General features: G+C 47.3%; 1 protein-coding gene across 3 annotated transcripts in view; it reads right to left on the bottom strand.

Annotated features, from left to right (window-relative positions):
- Positions 1-18,003, bottom strand: part of PEMT (phosphatidylethanolamine N-methyltransferase) — a 50,919-nt gene that overhangs the window by 30,162 nt on the left and 2,754 nt on the right. For all 3 annotated transcript variants that reach the window (XM_063315137.1, XM_063315135.1, XM_063315136.1), the window contains exons 2-3: positions 15,718-15,825; positions 632-747 (exon numbers count right to left, since the gene is read on the bottom strand). In XM_063315137.1, coding sequence (XP_063171207.1) covers positions 632-747; positions 15,718-15,810 — 209 coding nt within the window. In that variant the 5' untranslated portion in view covers positions 15,811-15,825. The remainder of the gene's footprint in view (positions 1-631; positions 748-15,717; positions 15,826-18,003) is intronic.

The raw sequence follows: 18,003 nt of genomic DNA, 5'->3' as shown, positions 1-18,003 counted from the left end.
CAGGAGGAAAAGCAGGATATAAATCTAGCAAAACCTAAGGTCTGTTTGGGATGGGAGATTTGCTGGGAACTGTCCAAGGTCCCGCTGACATTTGCCTTGACTTTTACACGGATTTTGAACTTTTTACTTGCATTATTTGGTGTTTCTTCCTTACATGAACTTCTCTTCCAAGGGTTTGACTCCATCAGACACTACAGTTTTCCCTTTAAGGCCCATATACCAGCTCTTGCACAAGGCGTCTCACCTTCCCCTTCCCAAGGAGCTCCATACTGCCCAGGAAAGGTGATTCTTTTTCTCAGGTGGAGAGACAATGCAACTGCCTTGAAGAAACACTCTGCATTAGCCTGCAGGCCTTGTGTTATCTCTCACCTCCTCTGTCCCTTTCCAAAGCCAGAAAAGGCTTCTGTGCATGATGGAGGATGCTAAGAAGAGGCTGTTTCATTTGCAAGGGAACGCGTGGATCTCTCCTTCCATCTTTGCACGTTTTAGCTGCAAACAAGGCAAAGGGGAGCTCTTCTTTTTCGCTCTTAGAAGAGAGGGAGACCCACAACTTGGCTCAGACATCTCAGGGAGATGCTTTCCTCCAACTTCTGCCAAAGGCCTATCAAATACCCCCCAACAGGAGACTCACCAATGACTCCGCAGAAAGTTGAGCAAGATGATGACAACCCCAAGGAAGTAACAGGCTGTGTAAGGAGAGCGGAAGAGGCGTGTGAGTGCCCGGGTCCTGTGCTCCCATCTTGCAACCTAAACAGACAAAATCAAAAGGGATCAGAAAGCCAGCTGGACAAATGGCCACTTAATGAAGCGCTTTTGCAGCATCCCACGTCTCTGCCGGAAGAGAGGTGGTGGGAAGGATCCCAAATTACTAATTTCATCTTTCGACAGGAAATGCAGCCTCATCTGTGGACTAGTAATTCTGCTAATCGATAGTATCTCTACTTGGTCTGGATTTAATTTCAATTTATAGACCCCCCTGCAGTCCTTCATTGATTCTACACTCTGATTCAGAATTTCCACAGCCTTCCCAGAAGATGCCGGAAAAGAGATAAGACAACTGAGTATTTATTTATTTATTCATTCATTTATTGATCAAATTTAGCCACTGCCCATCTCCCCCAAAAGAGGGACTCTGGGAGTTGAAGTTAAAAGTATTGTTAGATGACAAACATCTGTGGATAAGTTTCTCCTGTTAGTTTCATACAGATGTTGAAAAACAGGGGCTAAAACCAAACCCAGTGGGATCCTGGCCAGAGGGAGAGGGTCAAACATGGGATCTCCCCCTCCCATCCCCATACCACCTGGAATTATCGGAAAAAAGATTCAAAAGTGCAAAATGTCCCCCAGACCAGACCAGAGAGGAGGAACGAGACCGTAACCACTGATATACTGCGGAAAGCTGCCAAGGGGCCCAGCAGAGACACAATACTCCCATCGCGGATGATCTACTAAGACAACCACACTATTTCTATTCCAAACCAGGCTGAAATGGATCTTAAAACAGGCAGTGTTCATACAACCGCCTTCACCTGCTTGCTTATGTATTTATTTATTTATCAAATTTTGCCACCGCCCATCTTCCCCCAGAGTAAAGTTCATTTACTTTCTGGGTTCACGCAGTGGAAAGAACAAGAAGTAACCAAAAGGCTGGGACCACACAACACATTCAGCCATAAAGAACAAACCAAGCATATGACTAATCAACAGAAGCATGTTGCATGCACACATCCACCAGACCAGTGTTTCTCAACCTCGACAGCTTTAAGATACGCGAACTTCAACTCCCGGAATTCACGCTCAATTTTATGACCTTTCTTGCGGCGGTTGTTAAGTGAATCCAGCTTCCCCCATTGACTCTGCTTGTCAGGAGCCGGCTGGGAAGGTTGCAAATGGCAATCACGTGACCCTGGGACGCTACAACCATGTAAATACATGCTGGCTGTCAAGTGCCTGAATTTTGATCATGTGACCGCAAGGACGCTGTGACAGTCGTAAGTGCAAGGACTAGTTGCAAGTCACTTTTTTCAGTCTGTTGTAACTTTGACCGGTTGCTAAACAAATGGTTGAAAGTCGAGGACTACCTGTAGCTAAAAGACACCTACCTTTCTGGGCTGTTCAGGCATCCCTTGGCAGTTCATGTTAGGTACACAACAGGATGTCCCACCTTTATTTCCTGATGGAACTCAGGGCAGGTGGGATTTCAATGTCTCTCCCCCCACCCCCCAATCTCCATAGCTTCATTACATTTTCTGCTTCAGACCATGGGCTGAGGCCCATCTCTCCAACCCCAGCCTATGCCTCTTGTTATTCCCAACGTCATCCAGCCCTACTTAGTACTCTGGAACAAAAGGAAAGACGGTTTGGCCCACCCCTCATCCCCTGCCTTGGTCACAGGTTTTGTCCGCTACACAGGCAGGAGACCTGGAGAACCAGATTTGATTGCTCCCGGCAGGGCCACATTTCTGTAACATGAGCAAGTGCAGATGTGTGATGCTTCCCTTCTGCTGGTATAAATAGTCCGCCGTTGTAAATTCAATTCGGGGGGGGGACAGAGCGCCTGCGTCACCAGGCTGCTATAACTGGAGCTCTGGGCAAGGGGCGGGGGTGAAGGAACAAGGGTGCGAGCCACAGGACACAATCCACACAGCTGTGAGTCACAAGGAGAAGCGGAGCCATGCTGAACAGCAATGGCAGGACGACGGCTGGGCCGGCCCACACTAGCCAACGCCCAGGAGGAGCTGAGCAGCACCTTTTCTGACGAGCACATTATTTAAAGCCATGAAGGGCATAAGCGGCTGCAGCTCGTGAAAGTTCCTGGCTCTAAACAGGATGTGTTCCTCAGAAAAGGTGCTGCTGGGTTGACTGAACAGAGGGAAAATAAACAGCGGCACATTCATGTCCAGGTGCTGGAGTGCGGAGAGCCGGATGCTGACAGCCTGAATCAGTTCAGGCTGGAAATCCAGGGTGAGGGCAAAGCCGGCTTCTCATCTCAGCCTTCCAATTCTGGGGCTTGGACAGAGTCAGGGCCGTGCAGGTAGTCCTCGCTTAATGACAACTGGAATTTTGGTTGCTAAGTGAAGCGGTCATTAAGCAAATGCGACCTGATTTTACGACCTATTCATGGCAGTTGTTAAGCGAATCACCATGGGCATTAAGTGAACCACTAGCAAATCATGTGGTTCCCCATTAATTTTGCTTGCCAGAAGCCATCTGGAAAGGTTGAAAATGGCAATCACATGACTACAGGATGCTGCAATGGTCATAAACACGAACCGGTTGCCAAGCACCCAAATCATGCTCATGTAATCGCGGGGACACTGCAATGGCCGTAAGAATGAGGACCGTAAGTCCAAACTGTCACTAAAATGGTTGTTAAGTGAGGACTACCTGTAGCTCCATATCTCCAAATACACAGGCAGACTCCACCTGACGGCTAGTAAAAACTTCCCAAGGGCACAGGACGGTACCCCAGCCTTCCTTTCCCTGGATGTCTTCCCGCAGAAGCTAGCCAATTCTGTCTGTGAGGCTTGAATTCCAGTTCCTGCACTAAACGGGGTGGGTGGGTAGGTGGGGGGTGGGTGGGTCTAGATGACCTCCAAAGCCCCTTCCAACTCACCGATTCTATTACTTTGGGGTATCAGCCCTGAGCGGATGCTTTCAAAGGTTTTATGTGGGAAGAAGTTCCAGGCCCTAATGATAAACATTATTGCTACGAATAACAATCCCTACAGACCACAGAGATCCATTTTCTGGGTCTGAGCAATTCACTGAACCCTCTCTAAGGGGCTGGGCTGGCTCCACAAAAAATAAAAAGGGGGGGAAACCCAAGATTAAACCTGACATGGTTTTGCCCATTGCACGAACACTTCCTTAGCAGCTGGGAAGCCCCAACTCGTCCCCAACGTTTTCTCTTTTCTCACACACACACACACACACACACACACACACACACACACACACCCTTCATCTATTAATTTTTTTGTTTGAGATTGGTTTTTATAGCCTTTAATGCATTTATTGACTGTTTTTAGCTTGGTTGTACACCACCTGGAGTTGCTTGCTTGTGAGATGGGCAGCTATATAAATAGGAAGGAAGGAAGGATTTTGAACAGAAGGGTGTGTTGGAAGCATTTACCCTCTGGCCTCTCATCAGCCTTTTGCATTTTAAACGGTGCCAAGTCTCCAGGGTTTTCTGCTCAGCCCCATGGCGACGCCCCCCTCCTTTCCTGGCCAAGCTGCCTGCCGGTGTCCGTTGAGCAGGCTGGAAACACACCCACTGTTTTTTTGCACATGCCCCTCTAGCTTTGCCATTCATTCATATGGAGTGTTTGTTCCAGGGGCCCCGACATACGATTCCTCCTCCTCTGGCTGGGCTGATTTTTCAAACGCGTTGCATTTTAATGGAGGTCAGTCTTGGCTCTGAAACCCAGCTCCAGTTCTATTTTGTGCCGTTCCATTTTTATCTCCAGCTTACCGCAAAGATATGGCAGCCGAGTCGGGACCCAGGCATTCATTTCTGATAAGAGGCCTTATGTGCCCCCAGGTGCCACTTCTGTTGGGAACAACCGGAGCCTAACAACCATGTTTCTATATATGCTTATATATTATTTCCTGACGGATGAGTGCAAGACCAGATAGATATTTTATTCTCCTAGAAATAAATGTACATACATACATACATACATACACCCAAACATTTTTTTAAAAAAATCCATTCAATCGTGCCCGATTCTCGGAGACTGCCTGGACAAGTCCCTGCAGTTTTCTTGGCCAGGTTTTTCAGAAGGGGCTGGCGGTGGCCTCCTTCCTACGGTCCACAGCAAATCCTGTGTGTGAATGCTTGCAACTTCGGCCTTGCCTTATTTAATGGCACTTGCCTGAAACTGCAGCTGTAGCTGAATTAATTGGGGAATCAGGTTCAAACACAGCTTGCTTAAAGCGCCTTTGCCCTATAAAAACAGGAGTCATGCACATTTTGCCTCAGGTTCATCAGCAGACGAGGCGCCATGTTGAACCTCCCCTTCCTCAGATGAGAAGTAGGCAAAGACCAAGAGCTGGAACTCCAAATCTGCATCCTCCTCCCCACCATCACCATCACCATCACCTTCATCAGGAGAGACACAGGACTCGGACTGGAGCAGACCCATACCTGTCACCAACATCTCATCTGGCGATTAGCTCCGTTACATAACAGCGGGAGACGAGAAGCACAAAAACACGCGGTCAGCCTAGATGAGGTGGTGTACTTAATTTCCGTTTCCATGTAACCCCTTCCCTGAGGGTGATTTGTCCTCCTCCCACACCGGAGGAAGCCAGTGTGTGGCTTCTTCCTGTGGTTCATGCCATGAGGGAAGAGGAAACCAATGCAAAACAGCCCCCGTGATTTGGGCACACAAAACTCAGTAGCCCAGAAAAGCTAACTGGATGCCAATTAAAACATGGATAAGTTATTCCCCATGCTGCGAGAAGGAGGTGGAACTGTTCACCTGCAAAGAGTGATGGTTTGGACTTACGACGGTGCTGAAAAAAACGACTTATGACCGGTCCTCACACATACGACCGTCGCAGCATCCCAGCAATCACATGATCACGATTTGGGCGCTTGGCAACTGGTTTGCATTTATGACCGTCACAGCATCCTGTGGTCACGTGATCGTCATTTTTGACCTTCCTGGCTGGCTTCTGGCAAGCAAAAGCAACGGGGAACTGTGTGGTTCACTTAACGCCCACGTGGTTCACTTAACACCCACGGTGATTCACTTAATGACCACCACAAACACGGCATTAAATTCAGGTCAAATTTGCTTAATGACTGCTTCACTTAGCAGCCAAAATGTCTGGCCATTGTTCTACAATGAAATATAAGCCTATGAACATGTCCCAAAACATATAGTAACGTCCTTTTTCTGGATCAAACCAAAAAGTGCATTTTGTTCAACATTACTTGGCATAATGGCCAACCCAGGACTTTCAAGATGTTCACGAACAGGACATGAGAACAACCAGCTTCTGCTATAGCTGGTCTTCTAGAAACTGGTTCTTCTCAGCTGCATTCTTCTGCTCAGCATGGAGAGATTCTTCCTGGCCTTCACAGCAAGTAAATCCTTTGTAGACCCCATCTCAAAGGGCAGCAAGTCCTCACGAAAGGCATCTCACCCTTTTAAAGACACTTTCTGAAGTTAGCACCAGAGGTGGAAAATGGGGTGAGTTTGGGCATGGAACCCCAGAACATCCCTGCATGAGGCTGAAGTGATGAGCAAGTTCTCTCACACAATTACACAAAGAATTATTGCAATCCGCCTGCCTTCTATAGAAGACCTGTATTCTGCAAGGGTCAAAAGGAGGGCAGAGAAGATACCTGCAGACCCTTCACATCCTGGACATGAACTGTTTCAACTTCTGCCATCAGGACGGCGCCACAGAGTACTGTCTGTCAAAACATCTAGACATTGAAACAGTTTTTTCCCTCGTGCCATTGCTCTGTTGAACTCCTAATTAAGGTAGCCTCATATAATGATTGACAATGTATGGTAAGACATGACTGCTAAGATGTGACCGGTAATGCTCTGTTAAATGTGAACGTATGTTAGACAACAGATGCAGTACATTGTCCCTTAATGCTCCTTTTAAATATGAGTGTCTGTTAGTTAATAGCCGTAGTATTACTTTCCTTCATTTTTTTTTCTTTCTTGATCGTATAGTTTCAGTAAATAACATTATCACTTTACTATTGTTTATTTTTGATGTTGTGTAAATATATTGAGGGCTCTTGCACCAAATTCAAATTCCTTGTATGTCTAATCATACTTGGCCAATAAAGCTATTCTATTCTATTCTATTCTATTCTATTCTATTCTATTCTATTCTATTCTATTCTATTCTATTCTATTCTATTCTATTCTATTCTATTCTATTCTATTCTATTCTAAATCACAGTATCACAATTTCCAGCAGATTCCAATTTCACTCTTGCAAGTGAAAAGCAACTCAGCAGAAATGAGACAGCCAAAGTGTCTGGGAACGATCAAAGCCACATTTTTTGTTTCTGCAATAACACCGAGCCTCCAGCTGCAAGACAGGAGCTTTCACGCAAACAGGCACCTTGCAGGGACAGGCAACGGGGAGGATGGAGAGAAAACAATGGGTCATTATTTGGACTAAAGGCCTGGTCCTCCGCAGTAGCCGAGCAAAGATGACACAGATTAATGGGAAGAGCAAAGATGCTGAAAAGTCCTTCAAGGATGAAAAAGGGCATCAATTACTGAGATGCTGGCTAGAAAATCTATTCTGGTTCATGTTCCATTACTCAGCCAGCCATCCCTTCTGAGAAAATGGACTGAGGAACTGGGAAGGTGTGCTTGGCGTCAGCATCGACTGGAGTGGAAAATAACAAAGCAGGCTGAAATCAGAATTCTGCATTCTTAGATTAATTTTGCTGGGAGGAAGAGGCCGGAGAGCATGATATGGTGCATATGTGTGTGGGTGAGGGGGGCAGGCCACTGACCGGGCGTTAGGTCTAGCCTTGTAGACTGGAAAACCACATTCCGCAGGGCAAAAATCCTATTTAACATGCCCTAAAGTTGGGGAGACCCTCAGCAGGATTTATTGCCCCCCACCCTCCCTGCAGCCTCCCTCCATGGCCAGCAAGAGAAGAGGAAGAAAGAGGGGGGGTAATTTGAATTGCTAGTGGAAACAGCAAGGAAGGGTAGAAGAGGATGGCAGGAGAACAGAACAAACGGGGGAGGGGCGGGGGAAGGAACACCCTGCTAATTACTTTGTACAAGCCAGCAATTAAGAGAGGCCGCTGCTATTTGCACGCAAACTCTAATGAGCATCTTGAGGAGTTGCCCTACGTGTGGCTGGATCACGCCAGAACATTCAAGGTGTCTCCGCAGTGAGGGAGCACGGCGCTATTGTCAATAAACCCCGCCACCAATTAGCCCACGTTAATTAGGCTGCTTAAACAGTATTCAACTCACTGCTAAGCGTTAGCGAAGTTCAGGCCGTTACCTCTTGCAAGCACCCCGGGAGAAAGTGCAGCTGCGGGAATTTTCCCCAGCGCAGTATCTCCTCTTTCTGCTGGAATTATCCAGAAAGGATGCTGCGGAATTGGAGGTTTGTCGTGGAAACGCGACCCTGCTTCCCAAAAGAGCAGCCGAGTCCCCGAATGTAACACGGACGCAATGTATTCTTTTTTTAACTTGAAAAAAGAAAATTTCTGTTCCTCTCAGTATGGACTGATACTCGAGGGTTCTTGAACTTTGCCCAACTGCTGGAAACTTAGAGGAACAGCTTAGCCATGGGCTCAGGGTGAGCTGCTAACACCCACGGGGTTCTCCGTCCTTTCCCAAGGCAGCAGGAACGAAATACATTTGACAATAACGAATAAATTTTAAAAAAGATTTTTTTTTTAAATTGAACCAATGTTGTAATGGATGAAAATCGTGCCCGGTTTTCTGTTGAAGTGCATAATTCCAGGTCTGCTCTGTTGTATTGAACCAATGTTGTGACTGATGAAAATCATGTCTGGTTTTCTCTTAAAATGCATGTTATTTCATTCCTGCTGCCTTGAGAAATATAATACAATGGTTCTCAGCTGGGGGGGGAGAGATTCAGTTGATATTCCATGGCTTATTTTATCATGATTCGTAGAATAAACTACCAATGGATGCATTTCCTACATTGCTAGGTTTCCTGTGTGAGCATCAGGGGATGAAGAAGGGAATTGGCCCCCCCAAATGAGGTTTCCATCCCTTGAGCAGAAAATGACTGTAACACTTCAATGAGCTTTTATTACAGGTAGTCCTTGTTTAGCGACTGCCTCGTTTAGCAACCATTCGCAGTGATGATGGGGATGAAAAAGTCACTTGGCAACCAGTCCTCGCATTTACGACCTTCACAGGTCTGCAAAGCAAAGGAAAGAAGTCAGATCGTAAGCACAGCCATGGTTTCACTTAGGGACCACCTCTCCAGTCCCAATTGCGGTCGCTAAATGAGGACAACCTGTAATTTCTGATGTTCAGTGGAGGTTAGACTCCCAAGGGCCTTCTTAGTTTAAAAAAAGGAAGAAAATAAACAAAAACTGGGCAGCGAGATGGGCTTTCTGCCAATTCAGGTAAACACTATTAGAGAGATGAATTCCTTATCAAGAGATTTGATCACGCCAGGCTTTAAACGGGAGGGCTCTTGCAGACATAATCTTCCGAGACAGGTGGAAGGGCAAAAGAAAGCAAGAAGCCTCTCAACCTCATGGAACCCACGACTATTTATTTGCTGCATTTTTTTTTAATCTCTCCTCTCCCTTCATCCAAGCCCCTGGTCCTGAGGATAAGGAAGCCATTTTACCTAATTGATTTCCTCTGGCAGAAGATGGTGTATTAATTTGGAAGCTGATAAGGAAAGCCTCTCAGCTGCAAAACAAAACCCGTTTACAGCAGGGCAGGGCAGCAGCTCCCTTGCTTTCTTTCAGCAGGGCAGGGGTGGCCCAAAGTGACCTCTGACCTCACCAGGATCACCTCGCTCTCCCCCAACACACACACACCCGTCCCCAAAGCTGGCAGCTATGGCCCAGAGCCTAAAAACCTGCCAGCAGGGATGCCCACCTGGACACCCAAACAGCAGCACGGGAACCTGCAGGTCGTGTGAACACCCCCAAATTCCACCCACCCGGCTGGGAAAAGCGGTGAAACGTCACCCAATCTCTGTGGTTCGTAAACGCTGGCTTAAGGGCTTGTGCCAACTCCATCAACGGCGGCTGGTTCGATGCACGATGGTTAAACAAGCTGGGGATTTGCACTATGAAAGGCATCGATCCGAGGCTCGAGGTGGATTCCGCCTGCTTTGCTGCTGTTCACCATGATTAGAACCCAGCGCTTGGAAACCCAAACTCTGGATGTTCATCTCATCTCTCTGTGCAGAAAAACAGCTCCAGTGTCCTGACCCTCCAGTTACTCCAGGACAAGTATCACTGATTTGCACTCAGGAAGCCCCACCTCAAATCCTGGGCATCTCCTGGCAGAGTTGAGGATGGCATAGGAGCTGATGCCATCCATATCAACCGGGCTGGGAGAGGGGTTCAAATCTGCAGCCTCCGAGTCATATTGGAAGGCCTTGAACCTGGAGAAAGGCTCATGTCATAGAAGCTGCTGTCCTGGGCCATCTTTGTTCTCTTGCTCTGTGCTGGTTTTGCCTTTCCACACCGTTCTTTGTTTTTAAATGTTTTGAACCATCGTAAACCGCCCAGAGTCTGGGAGCCTGGCAGCATATAAATTTAATAAATAATGATATGTGGCTTCAAGTCACGGCAGCAGTGGCTGAGGAAGAATGCAGTACCTCCCCCCCAATCCGTTTGCCTCCCTGTTTTCCCCTCTTAATTGCATGGCTTAGATTCAACCGCAGCCACTTTTCTTAATTGCACCAATTGGCCAAGTACTCAACGAACTCATCCCACGGTTGCATCAGCCCTGCAGACACAAATCTACCCAGCGCGGTTGTTTGCTCTCCCTCGTCCATCTCTATAAAGCTGACATTGTTCCCCATCTAATCCTCGGTCCCTTAATTAAATCCTGCCATATCCTGGCTCAATGAGTAAATAACGGAGGATATTATCGGGGGCAGCAAGTGATGGGCTAAATGAAGAATCAATCTGGCGGGCACCTCTATGCTGGACCCCCGTTTCCCTTCACTTCACCTGGCACTGACATTGCAAACAAAGCTTTCAACAATGGTGAAGGGAGGAAGAGAATGGGAGAGAACAATGCTTTACGCAAGCCTTGTTTTATAGGGCTGCATTTTCCATTTCAAGTAGAACACATGGAGCTGAAAAGGCGGAGATCCTTAATAAAACGGGCACTGTGCTTTGCAGTGGCCTGGCTCATTGCAGGGGGAGGGAAGGGGTCTATCGGGGTCACTGGGCTTCAAAACCTTCCCAATCCCCAGACCTTAAACTAGATTTTAAATTAAGCCTGGCCTGGAGCTGGCCTGGCTCCTTTCCTCCTATGGAAGGTGGTGGGGGGGACGTTTCTCTTTCAGCTTGAAAGCCCCAAAAAGCAAAAGAAAAAGGAAACGTACTTTCCACAACCAGGATGTCTGTCGCGGCCCACCAGCTTGGCATTCTCTCCATTTCCATTCCACTAATAGGACAATCCTATCCAAATAAAGATGTCCACAGCACCCCTCCCCCAATCACTAAGAAAAAGCAGCTTTGACCGGCAGACTGCCCAGCTGCCACTCGCCCGCCAATTTGGTGAGCGCACCAAGATCGATAGCACTTAAAAGACAAACATGGATTGCAGGCCAGAACAGAAGACAAGCATCTGATGGAGTATGAATATGACCTCATCATCGGTAGGGAAAACACAGCAAGTTGTAAGATGATTACCCATTGCTTTGCCCAGATGTTGCTCTTGTTAAAGAGAGGTCCATATAAACCTTCCCAGGTTCTGGGAAAAATGGGGCAGGGAAAGCTGGTTTGGCCCCTAATTTGATGCCACCCAAGCTGGCCACTGGATCTCCTTCCTGTCCCAGCTGAGCTTAGCATCATTCAAGCGAAGCATCGTTTGGGACTGTCTTCTCCTCTGGTCCAGGTGCCTGGCTAGATCAACCGCTTCCCATCTCATCTCAGCCAGATCTCAGGGTTGCTGTAAAGACCACGGCTGGCTTCACACATGGTGCTAAGCTACGGTTTAACAGGCCATTAACAGTGGCTTGTTAATAAGCCACAAAGGGAAGCATTTGCACCACGCGCTGCCCCGTAAAGCCTGGGTTTGAAGCCACAATGGCTGCATTTTTGCAACACACTCATCTAAAAATCAAGCAAAGCATACCAAGGTGTAACAGGCCATCAGGTGGCCCGCTGATCCAGGCAAATCTTCCATCCTGGCATGCGAATGTCCCAATTCTGCAAGCATGTGGCTGCTGAAACTGACGACTATGAAATGTCCTCTGGATGGTTAACCAGGAATCAAGGTTACCACCTCTTGGGTTCCCTTCCTGGAACAGGTTCTCAAGGAACCTGTATTGTTGCAAGTTCTGGATTCTTCCCAAGAACAAAGGGCCTTTTCTCTTCAAAATCCTTCGCAAACTTGTCTCACCATCAACTCACCACCTTCTGGGAGAATCTAAACCTTCTTTCTGAGATGTTAAACCAGAGGAGGAAGCCGAGCAAGGAAAGACGACGTCTTTTGTTCTCATCAACTTCTCAATTACACCTCTCCCTCCTCTGGGTTCACACAGATCCACCGAGATGCCAGTCCTGGGCTTTATGATTGGACTCCTGCTACCATCATCCCCTGCGTGGTCATTGGGGGCACTGCCTGAGAAGGACGAACGTACCCAGGCCAGAGGCCACACGGTGCAGAAGCCACGCAGGAGAGTTACGTTGCTCCTTCAGTGCCCCCTGCTGCCGGCTGTTAGAAAGGAGACAAAGACCAGAACGGGTGATCCGACGGGAAGGAAAGGCGAGCAGGCAATTCTTGATGGATCAGCCGAAGGTCCACCTAGCTTAGCATCTTTCCGCCCTTGAGGGCCACCGTTCATACGCCTCCGAGGAGTCTACCAGCAATGCCTGAAGCTAACCACTCTCTCACATGTTCTCCTGGTATTCAGAAATACAGGGACAGCCAGTGGAGGACTAAAAAAGTAAGAAAAATCCTATGGGTTGAGTGCATATTTTCAACTGATGTCAGGGCGTCGGTGGCCTGTTTTTCAGCTGGGTTTACAAGTCTTCAAGGTTGCATAATCTTTTGCAACTGTCATTGTTTCTCTCCAAAATGCTTTGGAAACAAGGAAATATCTATATCCATGGTGTTCTGGAAATTGGGTCAGGGGCAAGAGAGGAAGAGCTTTAAAAGGGGAGGGGGTTGCACAGTGCAGAAGCAGAAAGCCCCCTCCCTGAGTAAGTTTCCAAATACTTTGTCCCCGTTGAAATCCAACAATGTATTCCAACGTGCCCCCACCCCAATTCTCTCCTTGCAAGTAGGACACCGAACCTGGGGGGAAATATTTCCGCTTAGCCCTAAACATGACACATCACTCCTGGTCCAGCAACACACAACCTCCCTCAAGTTCTCTGACCCAGTTCCCGGCGCCTTTGTGTAACACAGCCCTGGGGAGTCATTAGGTACCTAAATTTAGCTATTCCTACCGTTTTGGTCCTGCATTTCCAGGTGTTAGACTACTGTGTTAGCCTACTCACCCCTTTGTCACTTCTCAGCTGACAAGATGACACAGCATGGCCAATCAATGCTTTCTGGTCTAGAAAGAAAATCTCCATGACCACCGTTCCTCTCGCCCAGTTTCAACACTCAGTTCTCCTTAGTAGATGGTCATTAAAAACAACATTTTAAAAAAAAGCAAACCAACAAGCCAGGCTCAGCGTGGTGGAACAGTGCAAAGGACAGAAGAAGACATTGTCTCTGGACAAGGGACCATCATAAATGATCTCTCTGCATGCAGGAACAGAAAGAGGGAACAATAGCCGCATAGGAGGAAGGAGAAGAAAGAAGTGCCACAACCCCCCCCCAAAAAAACTCAGATTAAAGCCAGGAGGAACAAGGACACCAGGGTCTAGCCGCAGCACCATCCTTTCTTTTAACTCTGGAGCAGGCACCCTTGGAGTGGAGGAAACAAATCTAACAAACAAAATGGGGTTGCACCCTTTCCCCCGTCTTTTAGATATGACCAGGGTCAAAACCCGGTTCCTCTCTTTGCCTCATTGCGTTAGGCTCAAAGTGACCCTCCCTGTCCCAGACAAAGCCCCCTGCAGTCCCATCTAAGCCAAAGAACAGAAGCCTCCTGAGCAGCGCACAGCACAGCCCCAGGACCGCCCTTCCAAGGGAATCGCAACCTAGAGCAACCCCGCCCTTCCGTCCTCCATCAGCTGAGGACCTCGACCTTCCACCTCCTTCACAGTGAACTTCCCCAGCTCTGCTGACCTCCTGAAAGGCCCATTTGGCCCAACAGTAGAACTCGCTCCAGGTATATTGACAAGGGCCTGGCCAGCTTCCCCAGACTGCCCAGCAAATCTAGGGTTTCCAGCCTTGTAGCCCCCAACTTCCGTAAAACTCTTTGCTTTCCCATTGCCCAAGGTCCCTCTTCCTTGTACAGCTGGCACCCAACGATCAGTCATTCCAAGGAACCTGGTTCTCCCGCTGGGCGTAGTGTTCCTTCGTCAGACCGAATCCACGACACCCTACCGCCTGCATCCCATTCATTTCTGCAGAAACCGGCATTCATTGAAAAAGTCCCATTAGCTCTTCCCTGGCTAAAATGTCCAAGGAATTCGGAGTCCACCAAATAACCAAAAACAGCAGAAGGTCAACAGAGAAACTCATGGACCCACCCCCACTTTTTTTTCCCTTGCTTTTCTAAAAAAAAGATGTAAAAATGGGAGACGATGATCAGTATTATTATGTCCCTTGTTGTTTTTTTTAAATTATTTTTGCCAATTCTGCCTCATGGGGACTAGTATTGTTCACCTTGGATACTGAAGATTCAGGGCCAATTCTAGATATTTCCAGATATTTGGGGTCTGCCAATGGGCTAGGGAACTGGAATTTTTGACTGCAACCCTTTGCAGGCATTGAACCAAATAGACAAGCTCATAGTTGGCTAGGGGACAGAAGCACTGTTAGCCCACCCTTCTGCTACAGAGTTTTATTTATTTATTATTTATTTATCCAATTTGTCCCTGCCCATCTCCTCCCTTCGGGGGACTCTGGGCGGTTTTGTATGCTGAATACCAAGGATTGAAGGCAATACATGCTTAGGCTAACTGAAGTGTTGCCAATCAGTCGCAAATGTTTTTCTGGTTTCTGAGAATGTCTGGCTCCATAAGGAGCTCTCCTTGGTCCTGAAAAAATTGTCTTAACACCTGGACAGCATCTGCTCTGAGGCATTTCCTGACTTGCTGCCCTCCAGATGGGTAGGAATTGTCACCATCTCTGAGAGGGTACAGGTAGACCCAAACTGGAAGAAGACCTTAAGAAGACACAGGACCCATATTTCCACAGGAAGGTCATTCTGAAGTAGCATTTGGGTTTTGTAGGCTGGAAACTATGGAAGTTACAAATAGAAACCACCTGGAAGGCACTATGTTTAGGAAGGCTGTTCTCAACCTTGGCAACTTTAAGAGGTGTGGACTTCAATGCTGGGTAGTCCACATGTCTTCAAATTGCTAAGGTTGAGGAACACTGCCCTAGAGTTTTGGAAGATAAATAAAGCCTTGTTCAAGCAATCAGATCCAAAGTGGAGAACAGGCAGTCTTAACATCTGTAGGCTCCATCAAGTTGGTTTTGACTCCTAGCGACCACATAGGTAGATCTTCTCCATGATGATCGATCCCAACCTGATCTTTCAAGTCTCCTAACGGTGCACTCATCTCAGGATCTTGCTTGATTACCTAGTGTTTTATCAACAGCATGTTCAGTAACTGTGGATACCACCTCACTTTTTAATCCTTAGCGTTTTTGGAATGAACTCCAGAGAATCACAGCAATCAACTGCAGCTTCCTCCCATGCAATAAACATGTGATCAGGAAATGAAGTAAAAAGAGAGATTTGGAAGAAAAAAACAAAGCAAAGCTTTCATCACCTACTGGATGAAATTGTTGAGGGTCTAGCTGAGAACTAAGTTAAGCCAAGGCAAATTGTTTCCAGTGGCCATAAGGCCTAAAAATAAAAGTTACCTAACCAATGAGCTGGCAAAATGGTACATACCAGATTCCAGAACAATGGGTTGAAAGCGATGCAGAGGACAGCCACGACAAAGTTGGGATCAGTCACATTCACGTAATTGGAAAGTAGATTCATAGCCGAGAGATCGACCTGCGGGAGACACTGAATGTGAGCTGGCTCTCCCCCGGCAGATGCCTCTAAGCGGGGCTGGTTCAAATGAGATTCCAAACCATGGTTTTCATTAACAGTACTTCACATTCTACATCACGATCTGTGTTCCAGACATCCTTGGCTTGTGCAGTTCCCTCTTTCCCTAACAACTTACAGGTAGTCCTCGCTTAATGACCACAATTGGGACCGGAATTTTGGTTGCTAAGAAAAGCAGTCATAAAGCAAATCCGACCCGATTTTATGACCTTTTTTGCAGCATTTGTTAAGCAAATCACTACAGCCATTAAGTGAACCCCGTGATTGTTAAGCGAATCACACAGTTCCCCACTGATTTTGCTTGCAGGAAGCTGGCCGGGAAGGTTGAAAGTGGTGATCACATGACCACAGGACACTGTGACAGTTGTAAATGCAAACTAGTTCCCAAGCACCCAAATCGTGATCACATGGCTGTGGGGACGTGGCGATGGTCATTAAGTGTGAGGACCGGTCACAAGTTTTTTCCAGCACCATCATAAGTCCAAACCATCGTTAAACAAATGGTTGTTAAGTGAGGACTACCTGTATACCGTACCAAACATCAAGGTTTCAAGCGATTAATGGCCAATGAAAGTAAAATGGCAAAAACGAGGGCTTCAAACCCTCCCTGGGTTAGTAGCTCCAGGCCAATTCTGTAGCGCACCTCCTTCTGCAAGATTCTTTCGGATTGTCCAGCTCATATTAATCATTAGGCATATCACATGCTTCCCCTCTCTTTACTCTGCCACTTCCAAAGTGATCCCAATTGTCTGGCTTGACAAAAAAACAAAACAAAACAAAAACCTCACGGTTATTTGACCTTGGCAGAGATTCTGTAATGTCATTGAATGTTTGCCATATTTCTTGATGTGGCAACTTCTCTGTTTACTTTCCCTGGATACCGTCTTTTGTGTCACGCCTCTAACTCAGTGCTGCTCAACCTTGGCCGCCTTTAAGCTGTGTGGACTTCAACTCCCAGAATTCCCCAGACCGCGTACTTTAAGATGTGTGGACTTCAATGCTGGCTGAGGAATTCTGGGAGTTGAAGCCCACAGATCTTAAAGCAGCCCTGGTTGAGAAATACTGTTCTAACCTATTCAGGCATGGGTTTTTTTGCTAATTCTTGGTACAGCTTAAAGCAGGGTTTCTCAACCAGGATTCCGTGGAGCCCTCGGGTTCCACAAGAGGTCCCCAGGGGTTCCCTGGGAGATCAGGATTTATTTAAAAAATTATTTCAAATTGGGGCAACTTCACATCAAAGAGTTAAGTTTCATTCTTTACTTTTAGTTTAAGAACACTGTTAATGCATATCTACAGGCCTACCCCTGAAAAGAATATAATAATTTTGGCCCATATTTGAGCCTGAATGGGCAGGGGTTCCCCAAGGCCTGGAAAATATTTCAAGGGTTCCTCCGGGGTCAAAAAGTTGAGAAAGGCTGGTTTGAAGCTTTGAGAAAAGAGTAAGGCAAAAGAGGGCCTCAAGATCAGGATACGTCCCTTGAGGACCAAAGGCATCACTTAAGGTGGCTGGCGTACTCTAATAAAGCTTTCAGTAAGAATTGTGGCGGTGATCAATCACTGTGCCGAAAAGACCAGTTGCAGATTCAGCAGAAATCAAATCGTGACACGCTGCTGCAGTCAGAACTAAAGCTGGCACTGATTCTTGCTGCTATAAGCAAATAGAGAAAAAAAAATAAGTGGGACAGGTAGGGTGGAAAAGATTTCTCTTGCCCAAAGAACCCCAGGCAGCATTACAACTCTGGTATAAAACCCCACGAGGAGGAGGCCTCCTATCCAGCCTGTTTTACACCAGTATTTCTTCAGACTCCCTAAACTCAAAATCTAGAGCTCCGCTTTTGGGGGGGACCAACCAGAAACTCCACAAAGGAGGTGGGGAACGATGGAACACCAGATGCCAAGTCAGACGAGGCCGAAATGGCTGCATCCATCTGTACCCGTGAGCTGCTGGATCAAACTGGAACTGCTGCCGGAGTCAGCAGTAAAGCTGGCTGGGGGCGATGGGTTTTCCGAGACCAATCCACCCTTTCCCAGCCTGGTTTGGCTTCCGCCCCGTCGTGTGCCCTTGTCCCTCCTTCCGGGAGCCTGGCCATTGACCCGGCCCATTGCCCCACCTTGTCATGG

Source organism: Candoia aspera, chromosome 14 (genome assembly GCF_035149785.1).
Source record: "Candoia aspera isolate rCanAsp1 chromosome 14, rCanAsp1.hap2, whole genome shotgun sequence".
Taxonomy (NCBI): domain Eukaryota; kingdom Metazoa; phylum Chordata; class Lepidosauria; order Squamata; family Boidae; genus Candoia; species Candoia aspera.
The sequence above is the reverse complement of the archived record's forward strand: the minus strand, read 5'-3'. Positions and strand labels throughout refer to the sequence as shown.